At 39.9% G+C, this 18,472-nt stretch overlaps 1 protein-coding gene across 1 annotated transcript in view; it reads left to right on the top strand.

The window, feature by feature from the left end:
* fgd (faciogenital dysplasia) overlaps positions 1–18,472 on the top strand; it is a 52,434-nt gene that overhangs the window by 23,858 nt on the left and 10,104 nt on the right. Inside the window, exons 2-8 of the mRNA XM_053317649.1 lie at positions 6,619–6,789; positions 10,069–10,270; positions 10,534–11,149; positions 13,907–13,996; positions 15,814–15,950; positions 17,111–17,267; positions 17,920–18,058. Coding sequence (XP_053173624.1) covers positions 6,619–6,789; positions 10,069–10,270; positions 10,534–11,149; positions 13,907–13,996; positions 15,814–15,950; positions 17,111–17,267; positions 17,920–18,058 — 1,512 coding nt within the window. The remainder of the gene's footprint in view (positions 1–6,618; positions 6,790–10,068; positions 10,271–10,533; positions 11,150–13,906; positions 13,997–15,813; positions 15,951–17,110; positions 17,268–17,919; positions 18,059–18,472) is intronic.

The following is an 18,472-nucleotide window of genomic DNA, read 5'->3' as shown; positions in this document are numbered from 1 at the left end:
CATTTGACCAACGTATTATACTTAATGGCTGTCATTGAGTGCAGGGTGGTGTTTCGTCTTTCTTCTGTTCCCACCTATAGGACAACAGCCAGGATGCTTTCTGATTTATTCATTTCTCAAGACATTATATAAGCCCACTTTTGTCAGATCTGTGTTCCTACTAAAAGCAAAAGCAATTTTTATAGTTCACCATGACCTACCTACTATATTAGCAATATAGATCGGCATTGTTGCTATGGCAATGGCCTCTTTGGTTTTGGGAAGGAGAGCTCTTTTATGGGTGGCTTGATTTAGCCTGGAAATCCACAAGCCTGTTGCCACTATGATATTAACTCGTCAGTTTTTGTTTGTGTGTAGCTTTCTCTACTTGTTGACAGTTACAGTGCATTATTACCAGAACTGAACACAGATGAGCCTATTTTTTCCTATTGCATTTACTGCCTACACCACTATATATCTGCAAAAGATTGCTAACACAGCTTATCGCTGTTGTTCGTTTTCACAGTGTTGCCTCTGTCATGCTTCACTTCCTAACAAAACCGCCCAATTGTATTTTATCTTATCCACATATTGTTACACCCATTTGCATTCTCTATTTGGTCTCTGCTTCCACAAGAGCAGGTTATGACTTTCTTCAACACTTTTCAGCCATCTGGTGCCTCCTCGTCTCATCCCCCCGAAATCGCATGGTCCTAATCTGTGGGAGATGATGAAATCCCCCCACTTAGTGAGGGAGACATGTCAGTGTGCCCGCTGTGCCCGCTGACCTGATTTAGGGGGAGAGGACAGCACTAACTAGATGACTTGCCTTACCCCCTCCTTTGCCCCCAGCCCCTGGAAAGCCATGAAAGCAGTGAAACTTCAGCAGCTCCTAATTCATAAAGAATACAACATCCACAGAAATCTTCACACTGATGGGTGGTTTCACAAGGAGGGATATGTGTGGTTATGATAACAGAGCGTAATGAGAAATGGGTGAAACTAGATTTGTAATCTGGGACCAGATGCTACTGTTTGTGATTGAATAACTGCTGATCCCTCTGTATTGTGTGTGCATGATTGCATGCACGTGTGAGTGTGTGTGCGTTTTAATAAACCTCACGGTGAACAGGGAGTTGAAGCCTTATTACTTTATGAGAGAAATCTGCTGATCGTCAGAGATTGAGGCTGTTGTAGATCCTGGAGAAGCTGAACAACAATATTTTTCACTATGTCTGTGCATGTGGGACAGATCCTCTTAAAGTGATACTCCACACTATTTGAATATTGATCTCTTACTTTCTGTTGGTAGGAAAGGTGGCTGTTAAATGTTTGCAGATTTGTCCGTCGCTGAGCTCAGCAGCTGTGGTGGAATTCTAATATTTATACCTTCCCACAGGTACCAAAGATACAAAAACATCTATAGAAACATGTTAAACTCCAACATAATGGGCTCCAGCAAAAAAGCACAGAGTCATTTGAGCAAATGATGCTGCGTATTGCAGCAATCCAGCCAGGCACTTCAGGGGCCAATGTATACATGTAACTGCACCTTCCTTTGTAAAGTGAAAGGCATATTTGTCTGTTTCAGCTGTTTACCTAATCACACAAATGCATGACTCTTAATTCTCTGGCTGAACTTTCTTGATTGTATTTCTTGTCACACCAGTAAATGAAAGACTAAAGCAACAGGGCTATTTTCGACCTGAACGCCCACTTGCCACAATTTGAGGTTTCCTCCTCTTGTGTGTGATAAAGGTCACCTGTTGTATGTATTGTTTTCAACAGTATCACTTTCATATGCCACTGTCCCCAGGTTTGAGACCTCTATGTGCTTCCTTCAACTGTATGTATTCAAGCATGTGCGTCCCTCTGTGGATGTTTCACTCAAGGTTTAAACCATTGGGGTAATAACCGAAAAGTAGATCAAGGTCAGAGCACTCATTACTGTCTGCTGCTGCACAGGGAGAGGAGAGACAGGGTGAGGTGAGAAGAGATGTGTGGGGATACAGAGTGGTAGATGACATGTTAAAACTGATGGTAAATGTTGATCTCTCCTTCAGCTCCACAACCTTTTCCCTCTCTCTACTTTGTTTTTGCTTTCTCTCCTCTTTACCCTCTATGGCTTTGTTTTCTTCCTCATGTAGAAAACCAGCATCCTGTCTGTCTGTCTGTGAATTTAGAAGATAAGTGGCTCTTTGGCTTGATTGCCATTATAAATCTAAGACCCATTAGATGAGAGACTGCCTCTCATTGACTCTTGGAGTCTTTCATCGTAACAGACTTGAAAAACCAGATCAATATGTTTCTGGGTAGAGGAAGTGAGCAAACAAACGGACACAGACAGGATGAGAGGAGCAGAGCAGGTATAATGCAGCAATGCAGAGACACTGGGAAATGTGATAGTGATATGGGAATAATGAGGTGCCACACACAGACAGAATGTCACAGCTACGTCTTGGTGTGGAATCAGGGTGGAGTGAAGGGAGCAGGATGTCAGCTCAACCTCACCAGGGGTTGGTTTGCGGGGAGGAGACCTGATTGACTGGCTGCCTGACTGTGGAGACAATGCTGAATCTGAGTGATCTGTCTCCCAGACAGTGCTGGTGTGTGAGGACTGTACTCAGGGGATGATGGGTAATAAATGACTCTGAGGGGGTCGCCTAAGGGCTGACAGTGACTGACAGCCAGCGAGGTTTGTGCATTTCTTTGTGTGTTTTCAGTTTGTGTGTCTCTTGGTAGTTTGAGGAAAGAGTTTGTTACAAAATGAAGCATTCACCCTTTTCTTCGTTAAAAACAGCAGCCATTAGTCACTGGCTACTGTCATGATAGTTTAGCAAATTATAGCACAAATTGGGTTAGCACTGAAGACTATTTTAATGAAATTGGTTGTTTTTAAACTCATTTCAGGTAGTGGTTTGTTCCTCAAATAATTTTGGATTTACAAAATACTATGTATTCTTTTTTTCTCCTAGCTATTCATTATTTAGTTATTAAGAAACTATTCATAACTTATTTTTAGCGGGGCTGAGTTTCCAACACCAAATTCTTTTTATTGACAGTGAAAGAAATGTGTCAGTTGCACAGAGTAAACTGCCAAGTACCAAAAGCTGGTTTTGAATGTCTTTTCTGATTCATAATCTTGTTTGATTATCCTTTGATGGGATAGTACATGATAACTTTGCCAATTTTAGACTCTATTTTATTTAGAGACATTTCACATACAGCTGCTTTTGGTTAGTTTAAGAGCTTTGACGTTTTTTGTTAAATATCACACAGAGTTTTGTAGAAAAAAAAAAAAACTTTTATATTCCTCAAAGTAAGCTATTGAAAACGTGTTGTTCTGGTATCTGTACCAAATCCCAAGTATCATATTGGCACTAGTATCAAACAACTCAACTCAGTGCCAATTTTACTAACCCATAATTTGATTGAGCTGCTGAAAGGGGTTTAGGGGTTTTTATTATGCCATGTCTTTAAAGATCTGGGTTTACAGAGAGACTCTCACCACTAAAAGGTGAAAGCATTCACAGACTATGTAGTGATGTAACAATAACATTCCTGAGGTTTTTCTCTTGTGACAGCACCACAATGTCACCGGTGATTTGGCAGGGCCATGTGCTTTTCACTCAGAGGCCGAGAGTTTCTTTATTTTTCCACAATGTCCTTGTCAAATACCATAAGGTATCTGAATGTTTCTGTGAATCAGGCACCCAGCAGTCCCTCACTGTGTCTAGAAATACACGCTAATGTAGTCTTTCAGGTTACGACTCAAAATATTCGCTTTGCTCTCTGGAAGGATGCTGTTTGTTCTGTTCTCTTCTCAGTAACTGAAGCATATGTTTATATAACAGGTATGAATGAGCAGGTACAGTAAGATGAGTTATTTGTGTGCTTTGATTACCAAATTAAACAGATGTACAGTGACTAACATGACTGGAACTGTCAGCAGGTTATTATGGTAATAGGGAGCCTACAGGGCGCAGTGGTGATAATGTCCTCGGACATGTAATTCCTGTCTAATTGTCCTATTCATCCGTCTCTCAGGAACTGGAACTGAGAAGAGGAAATGAATGAGCTCAGATCTGCATTCTCCTGTGTGGTTCTTTAAAGAATCCTTCTTAAAATGACACAATTAAAATTTTAATCTCATCTCCTGGATGAGATTAATCTCCCTGTGAGTCCAGAATCAATTATGCGAGTGACTTGTAACGTCAAACACTGTTTTGTTTGCTGTCTGTTCTGGGAAGAACAGCATTGTGTTGTGTTTCTTTGGTAAACCTTTCATGCTGGGATCACTGGGCTGCTCAATGACATATATGCACGTCACTTTGGCCGAGGGAGGAGGAACCTTGATCAGGTTTGGCAGGTGAACAGACAGGTGCAGCTCCTCATACACACCTGGGAAAGGACAGGTGAGTGTGTGTGTGTGTGTGTGTCTGGGCGTAATGCAGGGCTGAGCTTTGAATGAGTTTTTTAGGGCGTGTGTGTCTGTTTGTGTTTGTGTTTGCCACAAAGGCTAGTCTCAGTTGCACACGCGCACTTTGGCAGGCTGGGAGGGCAGGATTTATTTAGATATTGACGGGGCTGTGTGGGAGATTTTTCCATTCACTTGTTCTTTGGACTTTGGATATGTGAAACTGAACAGTTGGAGGCAAGGTAATGTTCGTTAAGCAGCTCACTCCTCTGAAGGTATTTCATAACTGATTAATTTTGTATTCTTTTCTATGTTTTCTAGGCTTCTATAAGCTTTAATATAATAGTTAATAGTTAGCCTTGATAGTAATTGTGCCAAGATGATATGAATAATAAGCTAGAGATTGAATTTACTTCATTTAAGTTCACTGTGCTTAGTTATTTTTTCCCTGTTTTTTTCAAATTGTAATTAAGGAAAAGTGTGAGTGTCAGCTCCTCTATCTGCTGTGTCGTCAAGTTCTCGTTTGTTGTGAGGTAGTTTGATATGAGGGTCAGGTTTTTCTCTCAGGTAACCATGGCTACTACGAGTTTCCATAGGTACCAACCCCTATGCTGCTGTCCTCCAAGGCTGTTTGCTTTTCCCAGGAACAACCTCAGCCAGTCTTGGGTCAAAGAGTACTTCACTAGGCAGTCGTTTGGGTGAAGGACATGCCTGCTCACTTGTTCATAGTTCAAGCTTTTTCCTCTGACTGAACCCAAAAGTCATCTCTGATTTAGAGATGGCAGAAACCGTGGCAGGAGGCTCACAATATTTCTGTTGCTAGGGACCAAATGCAAGAATAGTCAGAGTGAATAGAAAACCTACCCAAGATTTGTGATCCCCTGTGAGGGAAACATAATTTCACAGTTTATTATTCTGTGGAGTTGAGAAAGCTGTTTACAAGTCTCATCTTTTTCCCCTGCCCGCTCTTATTCCACTGTGGTGTGGAGATGGTGGGAAAGCCTGCAGTGTGCCACATGGGGCAGACAGCGTAACAGCACTCATTACTGAGAGAATTCTCTCCTTCCACTGCCTGGAGCACAGCTGAAAAACATCAAATTAGATGTGCCAAGGCTCTTGTGGAGGCTTGGTGCAATTTTGGGCTGTAATCCAGTTGAGAAAGAGTTGAGATTACAAGATGGAATCCATGAACCTGAAGAAACGAAGCTGTACAGTTGCATTTTGCATAGTTATTATCATAATCTAAAGAGGGACATCGATTTGATGCAATGGATAAAAGCATCAGATGACAGCAATGCCAAAAATACACAACTGAAAGTGGTTATGTAGCATATGCAGTTCAAACAGAAATAGACACACATGCACACAAAGCATTGTTGTTGTTGCTAATGCTGGATTTCTTTTCCCTTGATCTGCAAATATCAATAGCTGACTGTAAGGTCACCACCACATTTACATTATAACTCTGAGGGAACTTTTGCTTTTTGTTTCTGTTTGTTGGTGTCAGACTGTTAAGCACAAAAACCTTGGTGTAAGCTGTTTTTCTTTGTATTTACTTAATTAATTTTGGTGCATGATCAGCACCTCATTTCTTTTTTCTCACAAGACAAGGACCTTTTTATATTTTTGCACCAGGAAACAGAAAAACCTGTGAATGCCTGGTGAAAATAACCTTAAACCAATCCACTTCTTTGGTGAATTTTGTATTTCAGAAAAAGAAGCAATAACTGTCAGCTTTAAATGTGTGTATAGTAGATGTCATGTAATGCAGCGCAGTATCTTCCAAAGACAGTAAAGGTCAGACTTAGTAAATCAAAATCACGGGTCCCCAAGGATATAATTCTATAACATTAAGCTTTTTCTCTTACACACACACACCCACAAACTACCTACAGACAGTGTCCAGAGAAGATTAGATGTAGTCATGCAGACACAGGCCTGTCAAAGAGTGTGAGAGAAACCAATATACAGCCTATACAGCTCTCTGTCTGCTGCCCCAGGCTTGGTGTCAGGATCGATGCTGCACAGCTTCTCTTCTCCTCTTTGGTTCCCCTGCTCTCTGTCCAAGGGCAACATCCTGAAACACACACTGAGCTGAAGGTCACTGATCTACAGTCCTGTCGCTGCACCACTGTTGCAGGATTACACTGGATTGTGCGTGTTATGTCTAGATGAATCTCATTATATTGATCAATACCTGATATTGTCTTTCTTCTCTCCAGACCTCCCTGCCTCCTCCCTGCAGTACCAGTGTGGATCAGTGGACTACCTGTGTTCTCCACGGCTAGTAAAGAAAGGTCCAACCCCCAGACCATGTCACGACAGGCCTGCCATCAAACCCCGGCCGCAGCCCTCCACCTCACCAAGACCGTCAATTGCACAGAAACCTCAAGGTAAATTACTGTGACCTAGTGTGGCTCCTTCTCAAGGCCAGTGTTGACATTGGTGCCGTCATTATAATTGAAAGGTGCAGCAAGATCAGGCCCTCGCTATTGAGCTGTCATTTATTCTGTGCAGGCAAACACTCTTCTATAACATGGTATGTGTCAGCCGTCTGGCCTCACTCTGTCACTCACACAGCTCAGTAGGTCACCTCTGCAGGAGCAGTCGGTTTAAAGCAGGCCAGCGGCTCCCAAGTGTTTTTATGTTTTTGCATTATTTGTGAAACGCTAAATATGAACAACATATGTTATGTTTTGGGAATTACTCAAAATATACTAGGACATTACACTCTAGACTTGGCCTCAATATTCAAGTTGTTCATATTTATTTAAGGTTTGCTGGATGATAATGGTGAGAATTATCGTCTTTTTTGTTATTTTACTGTATATATCTGAGCTGATAATAAGGATTATTTGGTCATGCTGTCTTGATGAGGGTTATAGAAAACCATCAGCTAACATTTCAGTACAAAATCTCCCATAAGTGTTTAGCTGAGTTGAGATTTGCTGACTGCGATAGCCTTAACTAGGGTTGCAATAATAGTTGTTTCCAGAATCGATTTGTCTGATCTATTTGTTGTCTATTTGTTTTGTCACCCATGAGTAGTTTCAATTATTGTAACCTTCAATACTCCAAACTCCAGATAACTTCCTATCTGTTATTTAGCTGCTTTCTCATGATGAAAAAACCAGTGGGACAAAAATGCTTAAAAATCAAAATGAACTAAGAAGTCACTAAAACGAAAGTGGGTATTTCTGCCAGGTAGGGAATACCCCCTTATCAAAGTGCACTACCAGTAATTATAACATGCTTGCAAATGAAGAAACTAATTGTATTTTGTCTTTTTGGACTGGACAGAATGAGCATAATGTTAAAGCACAATTCTGATGTGGGTAGTGTGTTTTAACACATACAGTATTTCCCACCTCACAGGATGAACTTCCTCACCAAAGTGTTTTTATTCCACTTGCAGCTCATCCTGAGAGAGCAGTTAAATCAGAGCTGCGGCAGGAAAGTAGCACAATAATTTAGAAGTAGGGACGTTTTGGGTTTAAATTTGGACCCAAGTTCCTCTGGTTAAAATGCTCATATTGTAATCCAAGTTCCTGAGTCCCTTAAAAGGTTCCTGTACAAGCTCTTGTGGTCTGAAAGCCCCAAATGTTCAAACATGTTACTGACCAATTCAGGTGGGCATGAACATTTGCTTGCATCATATCTTACTTAAGAAATGTACATAATTAGTTTTGTTGGTTGATTGTTTTTTCTTGGTCATACAAAATACATTTTGTTTAAGATACAACGGCAGCATGTGGGAATTTTTTCACATTGTCTTGTGAGCTACTTTTAATTTTGACCAGCTGTAAATGATTCACCAACCAAAAAGAAGAAAAAAAAAAGAAATTTTCATTCTTAGCAAAAAAATTGCACAATCTTAACAGAGTCACAAATTAGTCATATAAGCAGTCTCTCAAAATTCCTTTTATAGACATAAAATATGTTGTAGTTTCAGGTGTGTAGTGTTTGCTGCTGTCCCTCCTTGACCATCTCTTCACTTCCCTTTGCTCACTAGACAGTTCAGTTCAGTTCAGTTCAGTTCAGAGCTTTATTGTCCCTCGAGGGGAAATTTGGTTACAAATTGGACAGTAACAAAAAACAACTAACACAACAACCATAAATAGATAAATAAACAGTGACATACAACACAACCAAACTTGATAAGAACAATTTCAATCCGAATGAAAATAAGAAATGTGTTTTTAGGGTTTGTACAGGTTAACTGTATTGATAGCACCTGGGACAAAAGAAAATTTGAACCTATTTGTTCGTGCTCGAGGTAGCCTAAATCTCCGTCCAGATGGCAGGGGAATGAATTCCTCCAAAAGTGGGTGATCAGAGCTGGACAAGATTGACCGTGCTTTTTTAAAAACAAGCCTGTCAAAGATCTCTGAGAGAGAACGCTGCTGCATGCCAATTACCTTACTGGCTTCTTTCACTATTTTTTGCAGACAATTTTTGTTCTTTATTGACAAGTTTCCATAAAACGAGACCGTTAAGCATTTACTTGTTTTGCATTTGTACTTGTTTCTGTGTTTGACACATTGGCCTCTCGCACACATCACACATTTATTAGTCACATGTGAGTCAAGTGGCAGGCGCGACAACTTTTTTTTTCTTTTTTGTGGCACATGATCTACCAGCATAGGCTTTGCAGTCGACTGGTGGGCCTCAATCACCGTATTGGACACCCATGTTCTAAATGATTAATCAATAATTCATAATATCTGTGTGATACCCTAGCTCGGAATGATTTATGGTCTTAAACATGCACAGACACAGAGGGCCTCAGCATGATGCTGCACTTTGTTTTTGTGAATCTAGCCACAGATATGCAGTAAGTCTTGTTTTACTGATTAACTAAAAATGTATCTGTTAAGAAGGATACAGTGGTACTCTGAAAGAATTTTCTGTTCAGTACAACATATTAAAGGTACAGTATATTTTAAATAAATAAGTACATGATGAGAAAATATGTATACAAATACATTTGTTATCATCTTGGTTTTAAGAGTTGAATGTTGTTTTTAAGAGTTGAATGTTGGATGAAAATGAAAATGTTGGAGTTAAAATGTCCTGTTTGCACATACGGTACGCAGTTCATCAGTGAATTTCTGCGAAGGAAAGTTGTTGTTGACAGTGACACACGTAGACAGACAGAGGAAGTGCTCAAATTAACAATTGAACATCACATTTCCTGCTTTCAAACATCAATGTTTCCGAATTTGAAATACATGCAAATATAGAGACTCGACAGTGAAAGCACAAACCCATAGTGTGCAAGCATGCATGAGAATTTTAGCATGAGCATTTTATAGACAGCTTACTCTTTTCTCTGTCTGTTTTTTTTTACCTAACTGGGACCGCAGCAGCTTACGCATGCACTCATCTCAGCATCCTGTTCTGAAATAAGGAAGTTGGCAGATAGTTGAAGCTCAGAGTTTGCTTCGCTCTGTGCCGCTACTATATGTTTCTATCTCGTAGTGTGTGTTTTTTTCTTTTTGTAGTTTTGCCTTTCTACCGGGAAAGAAGCAGGTTTAACACATGGACATAGCCATGGAGGTTTTCTCACTTGGATTTATACGCGTTACCTGATTGTTTTTGTTCATGTCTGCAGCCTCATGCTTCTTTCTTGCTCTGCTGTTCTTGTCTTGTCTGGACGTCTGCATCCGTAGTGCCCCCTAAACCTGCGCACCTGCTCGCCCTTGGGCAAGACAAGAAACCTAAGAGGATCCCCCCAGCACCCTCGAGGCCTCTGCCAGCACCCCCTCCTCCGCCTAAACCAAAGCCCAGTTTGCCCCCTCCTGGCCCGGGAGCACAGCCACAAAGAGAGGCCCAGAAAGTAGGACTGCTCATCGAGAGGTTCGAGAATTCAAAGTAAGGACATCAGCTGGAAATTTAATCAAAATTCTTGCATGGCTAAACTGTTACATTCATATTTTGTTGTGTAATGATCAGATGTATGATATGATGCACAAACAGAGAAGTTCCAAGATGCTGAGGTTTATTTTACTTCTGCTTGAGTTTTGTTGTTTATCAGTGGAATCCAAGTAAACTTTTTAATGTATTTTCTAGTTTTCCAGTGTGCAGTACCATCTGTTGACTGCTCATATGACTTTTTTTGTTTCTGTTTTTCCCAGGGTCCCCATACTGGGGGTGCTCCCACGCTCTCAGCTGCACCTGTGTCTGAAAATGGACACTGTGTCTGACATCACTTCCTCCTGTGGCCAGGACACCACAGCAAAGGTTGCAGGAGACTCTTCCACTGTGGACAAACTTGCACTCGGTATCTCGGAGCAGACTGACGAGGTGTCTGAACTTTCCCATCTGGCTACTGTGCACATTGATGGCTCAGATGATGCCCCGCTGGACGAATGTGTGGAGGTGGACATCACACACAGCGTTGGTTGCCTTGATGACGTGGAGCGGGAGGAAGGCTCCTCTCACGAGCTCCTGGACAATCCAGACTCCTCAGAGCAGAATGGGAAGATTCCTAACCGGGACAGTGGCATCGACAGCCCATCATGCGCTGTAGAAGGGGAGGTGTTCCCCAATGAGGACGCCATCGACGAGGAGGATCATTACGACAGCGTCACTGAAACAGAGAGTGTGTCCTGCTGCGTAACCATGGGCAATAAGCGAGATTCAACACAGGATGAGGACAGTGACTTGGATGAGGGGAGCAGTGGAGAGATACACTCTCTGACAGACACACAGACTGGGTATCTGACAGATACACACTCAGAGGCGCACAAAGTGAGTACCTTGCATGCTTAAGCCTCATCAAGTCATAACCATAAACTTGAATGACCATTATTTCAAGTCTGACTCAACCCCACACTTCTGAGGTTGTCATTAGTGCCCCCCTGCCCACCATCTCATTATAACCTTCACTTTTTAATTTCCATTTCATGTTGCATCATAATTTTCATAATACATTTAAATTAAGCACATCCTGTCTGTTTGTTTTATTTCAGACATTCAGACTGCCTTTCATGTAGTGGAAAAAGTAGCCTGTCTCTATTATTATCTCAGCCTCGGTGAACTTTTTCAAAGAATACTTCAACATGAAACATTATATGCTGTTACAGCCTCAGTTTGGCGGTCACAAGTGACTGACTTGTATCTAAAAGCAGCTCTGCTGCTGTATAAAAGGATGAATACCTGCCCAAAAGCTGAAATAGGAGCTTGTGATGGCTGCTAGATGAAAGAGTTTAGAGACAAAGATCTCTCCACAGCTGAGTTAAAGTTTCAGTTTTCTCTTGTCCTTCAGCTTGACTATTGATTGTAAACAACACTGATACCTCGAACAGTGCACATACTCTTCCTGATGGTTTCTATGTGCTGTCAAGGTTTCCTTTATTTGAGGCTGACAGTTTGTGAAATAGAAGCAAAAGGGTAAAGTCTTAAAATATACTGGAATGCCAATAAAATAACAAACTCATTCTGGAGGTGGCAACAGAAAGATGAAACCAAGAGATTTTAAAGAGAAAAGTGCAGACTAACATAGAAAATGTTTGAAACTCAAGAGCTTTAGTCATGTGCACCTGTGTAGCATCAACATCATGTTTCCCAGCAAACGCTTTCTGTGCTGTTAAGTTTCTGTAAAACACACCCAGATTCTCACACGAATGTCACATGAATACACACACGTCCGGCCTCTGCTGACTCCCCACACCCACAGTCTTTTGGGTAAAGGTATCACTGCTCTCCAGTGCTTCCTGATCTCCACACTGCTGTGCTGAGGAAGGGTGTTGTCATATGTGTGTTTGTGTGTGTGTGTGTATTTTGTTAGTCTTTCTGTGTATGTGTCTACATGAATGTCTGTGACACTACAGCTGACTTGCTGATATCAATATAATGACAGCTCTCGTCACAGAGGATGTGGGTTTTTTCAGTGATGTGCATTGCAAAAGGATAGAGAGCTATGAAAAAAAACAAGTTTTGCTGACTTTGTGTACCACCCTCTTTGCACACAATGAAAAGTTTGAGTTTCACTTTTATTCACATAGTTGCCAGATTTTGACTCATTACATATTCTCTGGTGAAATTTCCCGTCTCATCTCTCCTATATGTGTGTATTTGTATTTATGTGGGAGGCAGCTGTTGTGAAACTCACATTGTTGCAATAGGTCATTGGGATGAACCTCTATCAGCAACATGATTTGTTTAATCATACCATTTTTTTAATGTAGTCATAAAGAGTGATCACTTCAGACTTCAGTTTCACCTACATCAGCTAAGAACATGTTATTTATATTTATACTGTAGGTTACCACTGCTGAACTATACCGCAGACTAAAATGGAGCTTTGTGAAACTCTGTTTATTCTGATGTGAATGCATCAGTAAGAGCTCTACACCACTGAAGAGTAAAGACCAAAGTTTCCTATATCATACTTTTGCATTTTGGACTACAATTTGACTTCCAAGTAGTTGTGACAAAATCATGCGTACGTGCACATCTTAAACTCTGTGGTCATGAATACTGACTCCAGTGTGCACCTTACAATTGATAAAATCTATCGTGTCTGAAAAAACAGCTTTTTGTTTGGAACACTTTTATTTATTAATGCAGTATTAACAGTATAGACGACATAGAAAATAACAATATATATCTATATCACAGATACACTATTGCAGACTTTTCAAGTTTAGTTGGTCTAACCCTTTATAGCACTAATATAAAGATGCAGCAATACACTGCAAAAGATTCAAGAAACAGGGCAATAAATGAATAACATTTAAACAGTATCAATAAACAAAAATAAATACATAAATTGTTACAAAGAATATAATAAAAAGTGTTGTTGGCACTCAGAACAGAAAGAGGTCAAAATGTCTGCTCATGAATTACATCAGGTTACAATAGGTTCTCCTCATAATCGATTGAATCAGGAAGCCAGATTCAATTATGTTTTTTAAGTGATCCATTTAAAGTTAACCTGAGTGAAGACACACCATGACCCCCTTAATCAATTGTGTAAAAGAGAGGGCAGGCAGCCTTCCACATAATGAGGATTAATCGTTGAGCCAACAGTGAAAAACGTATTGTTACATTTAACTGATGAAGGTCGAAGGTAAACCAAATATTGTCATAAATGGACTTAGAACAACAGTTTAAACAGAGCTCAGCATATCAGCCACATGACTGAACAAATACAATTCAGCTCTAAACAAGCTGATCACTTTTACTGTAAATTTGAATCAATAATATAACATCAACCTAAATTCTTCTTGTTTTACTGTATGTCAATGAACTAGCAGTCTTTAAATCTTAGGCAAAACAATCCCAATAATTTCATTTCAAAGACGTAGTGTTACAAGTCAATTGTTTTGTATGTAGTGTGTGTATGTAAATCTACTTGTATTAGTACCTTGTGATATCTATATTATTATGGTTAGAACAAAAGGCACCATCTGCCTTGAACTCTCAATATGGAGTGTATTCATGTGTTTATCTTGTTTTTTTCTGCCTCAGTCATAATCTTAAGTGTCTGTCTGTTTCCCTCAGTGCTCAGAGGCTCAGAAGCTCCTGAACATCGCCAAAGAGCTTCTCCAGACTGAAGAGGCCTACGTCAAAAGACTCAACCTCCTCGACCAGGTAACATTGTCTGTTTCTTGTTATATGCTGTCTGTTTCTGAGTGTTTATGATTTTATGAGTGTAACCATGTGTTTGGATGCCTGTGGTCCAAATTTCAATATCCAAAGTGTGCCAGTGGTTTTAGAGATTGAGATCAGGCCTGAGCCGGATTAAAACTGGCATTGTGATCCACTGGACAACAACCTCTCCTCTGTTGACTGGATTACTCAGCAGTGTAAGCACGGTCATGTGAGAAACTGGCTGTTTGTGTGTGCGTATGTGTGTAATCATGTATTTTGTAGTCATGCATGTGCAGTAAATACAACTGTAACTGTAACTGTAACTGTGTGTGTGTGTGTGTGTGTGTGTGTGTGTGTGTGTGTGTGTGTGTGTGTGTGTGTGTGTGTGTGTGCGTGTGCGTGTGTGTGCGATGCCCTCACAATGCTCTATAACTACTTGTGTGTAAATCCTGTGGTTTAAGGATATGTGTCTCCTGACTCTTAGCTGGGTTTATAATTAGAAAGCACAAATAAACAGTTTGGGCTTGATGATGCTCCCCACCATCAGCTTTTTTTCTACAATCCAAATACACAAATGTTGCTAAATGAGTCAAAGGCCATGCTAGAGGATATGTGAGGCTATATTTGGGCACAATGCAGCTTTGAGTTAAATGCTGCCATGCAATCGTGCTCACAATGACAATGTTAGCATAATGATGATGAGTAATTGCAATGTTTACCCTGTGCTCCATCTTAATTTAGCATGTTAGCAACATGCTAATTCTAGTTAGGCATTCTAATTAGAATTCAATTAACATTTGTTAATTAGCACAAAACTTAAAGTACAGCTGAGGCTGGTGCAAATGTCATTAATTTTGAAAGTATCTGGTCATGAAAAGTAATGGAAAACTTAAAAAAATGTCCTGGTGATGATGCATGTATACTGTATCAGTTGATCTGGATAAGCTGCTGCATACAATTGCCCTTACAGGGGTAGATAAAATAGGTAATGTTATCTTGAATTGAAAAAAACTCCCCTTACTATGCTTTAGAAGCTGTCTTACATCTCTTTTACTGTCACAAGTCATGACCTTGTATCTCATTTTTAGACACGTTTTTTTTGTCATCGTCTATCTGTGTTCATGCAAGTGTTTCTGATGAGCGTTTACTCCTGGTGGTTAAGTCTTCTTCCTCTTCAGTCAGTTAATGTGGTAAAGGAGATGTAGTTCTGTCCTATTACAGAACAGCTATGGTTTATGTGCTATTGAGGGCAGAGAGCCCTTGCAGTCAACTTCCTGTTTTTGTCGCACTACTTTCACCAGTTTCCATGGAAACAGTAGTGCCAGTCCATTGTTGTGACTGGCAGGGAAGCATAGGGTTATGGGAGTGATGGGTGAAGCAATTTATCACAGGAGTGAGTTGTGACACATTTTGGAACTTTTTTGAGTTGCCAGATTAGATTTTACTTTCTCTGACATTTTATAGAACTGAAATGAGTCAGTTTTCAGTTCAATTAATCATTAAGGTGATCTTAATCTGAATCTTTGTTTTATATCATTGTACATTGAATATCTTGGTTTTGTTTGTCAGGTTTATAAAGTTTACAGCTGCCTTCCAACGTGGCACGTTAGCAGCTCTGTTTCAGTTGACTCACATCTAGTTTCTGGTCACACTTAACATGCCAGAGCTGGAAAAACTTAATATGTTTGTGCGGATAAACAACATTGAAATGTTTCTCTTTATGTTTACATGCCTACTCTTTAAATAGAAGCCAGATTTTTGGGGGGGTCGAAAACATTTTTTGTCTAAATACTGTCTGTTGCATGTTTTCTCTGCAGGTATTTTGCACTAAGCTCACAGAAGCTGGAATCCCTCAGGACGTCATTACAGGGATCTTCTCCAACATCTCCTCTATCTACTGCTTCCATGACAAGTTCCTGCTCCCTGAGCTCAAGATACGCATTACTGGAGAATGGTGAGGCATAAACATTGAGCAGTTCAGTGGCTTTCAGAAAGCATCAGTGTGACGTTATTGTAGACATGGTTTGGTTCAGTAGTGGTCAGTTGGATTGTTGGAGTTGGCTGTGAAACTCAGACAGCTGGGTGGCAGTGGGGTGCATTATTTGTCAGGTTTTCAGTGTTGGGTTGCTAGGTTGTGTGTATGTGTGTGTGTCAGAGTTGCAAGATGAGGGCATTTAAGTCTTTTTTCACAGTCAGCAGGAAATTTACCATTGTGTGTTTTTGTGCCAACATCAGCCACCCTTGGTAGATAATGACTTCTCTAGAGAGCGGCGTTTAGGGAAATTATCTGTCACTAGTGGTTCCCCTCACATTATTTTCTGGTACTCATTAAAATTTATTGGCTTGGATAGAAAGACTTAAAAACTGTTACACAGAACCAAGGGACTTAAAGGAAAGTCAGAGAAGTACACCTAACAAAGAAAGTTCATAAAAAGGATTAATTTGCACAATCCCTCATTACCATTCTTGAGATTAGTCTCATCTTATACTGGCCTCCATTTGTTTCTAACTTCTGAAGACTGACTGTTTTACATCTTAAGTATTATAACATGTATTGGTTTTAATATGTAAATCCATGTTTGTGGAATCTCAGTAGAAAAAATGTAATTGTATCAATTAAAGTTTTAATTACCAACCTCACTGTCTAAGTTGGAAACTTTAAGAAGCATTTTGGATTTTCTGGAAGGGTGTATTCAGATATTGTTAAAAGCTTGTAAGATGTAATTGAGCTTTGTAATTGGCTAGCTTCTTGTCATGAGACAAAATAAAATACTGACCAGCTCAACTTGCCCGTAAAATGTATTTAAAATATAAAAAATGGAATATAAAGCAAGTAAACAATAATCTGAAAACAGTAACATTTATTCTTCTTGTTTTACTGTATGTCAATGAACTAGCAGTTCATTGACATACATAGACTGCTAGCAGAACTAGCAGTCTATAATAAATGTTATTGGAACATTGAGAAATACTGTAATATAAAACAGAACAAAATGCTATATATGATGTAAGAAACACTGCATATTAAAACAACACTCTTAGATTGTTTTGCTTTTATATTAATCCAAGGATGAATTCACGAAACCTTCTGTTTGTCTGTTGTGTTTGTTGTAGGGACTCTAACCCTCGCATTGGAGACATCCTCCAGAAACTGGCTCCGTTCATGAAGATGTACGGGGAATATGTGAAGAACTTTGACCGATCCATGGACCTGGTGAATACCTGGACGCAGCGGTCTTCGCAGTTCAAAAGTGTTGTCCAGAATATACAGGTAGGTGTATTTATGTTTATGTTTGTGGTTCCTGCTCTATTTCCTCTTAGACTGCATTTGTATTTACAGTCCTTTCCGTTTCAGTTAGTCTTATTGTCTTTTGGTCTGGTAGTTAGCAGGATATTTTAAAACGTTGCATGATGAATTGCAGTTACATTTGAGGAAGACATCCCACAGAACAAGTGAAGAAGAATTTCTTAACATACCAGGATAACATGTTTTTGAACATGTTTTGCTAATTCCTCATGGAGCACTGCATGCCCTGGAAAAGTCAGTCATATGTAGGACATGATTGTGTACCTGTGTGACATTTGTGCAGATCCAGTTTTAGATGCAGTTTAAAATCTTATTTGGGTGGCCCTTGTGACCTAAATGTCAAGACACCAACCATGAACCACATCATCCCTGTGTGTGCTCAGCTGTGAACTTTTTTTGCATGTCACCTGCCCACCTCTCTCTCTTCCTTAATTTCCTGTCATTACTCCACTGTCAGCTCTCAAATTGAGGATCAAAAATATAATACTTGCATATAATATTTACTCTCTCTTTTAAATTCATAGTGATTTCTGTTATTTTTCAACATTGCTCCACAGATGACAACCTCTTACAGTTAGCCAGTTTCAAATCTTTGTTTTTGTTTTTGAACCAACAGAAACAGGATGTGTGTGGGAACCTCACGTTGCAGCACCACATGCTTGAGCCAGTCCAAAGGATTCCTCGCTACGAGCTGTTGCTCAAAGACTATCTGAAGAAGCTGCCCGATGATGCTTTCGACCGAAAAGACGCTGAGAGTGAGACTGTTTTTACTGTTAACACTATTTTTAAAGTCTGAGATAGGGCATGTCTCATGAAGGGTGTGAGTCCACCAAAATAAATTGGAGGTGTAAGAATACAGTCAGCTCACAGTCTGTACATTAAATGATGCAGAGTTCATGGTTTCCGTGACTCAAAAAGTGTGACCGTAATTAACCTCTGAAACTAAACTATTCATCCAGCCTAAAATGTGTAACAGTGTTATTTCATGTTTAATCATTTGCATTTCCCTTTTTTTGCAAAATACAAACAGTTTGTCTTTTTTCATAATAATAATCTGTATTAAAATAAATAGGATAAAAAGTGTCAAGATGACAATGACCTCGCTAAGACGAAAAGCAAAGGTCTAAACGTATGAGCAAATGTTGTCAAAGCTACCATTCAGCTAAAAG

Source organism: Scomber japonicus, chromosome 4 (genome assembly GCF_027409825.1).
Source record: "Scomber japonicus isolate fScoJap1 chromosome 4, fScoJap1.pri, whole genome shotgun sequence".
Classification (NCBI taxonomy): Eukaryota; Metazoa; Chordata; class Actinopteri; order Scombriformes; family Scombridae; genus Scomber; species Scomber japonicus.
This window is presented reverse-complemented; position numbering and strand designations above follow the sequence as displayed.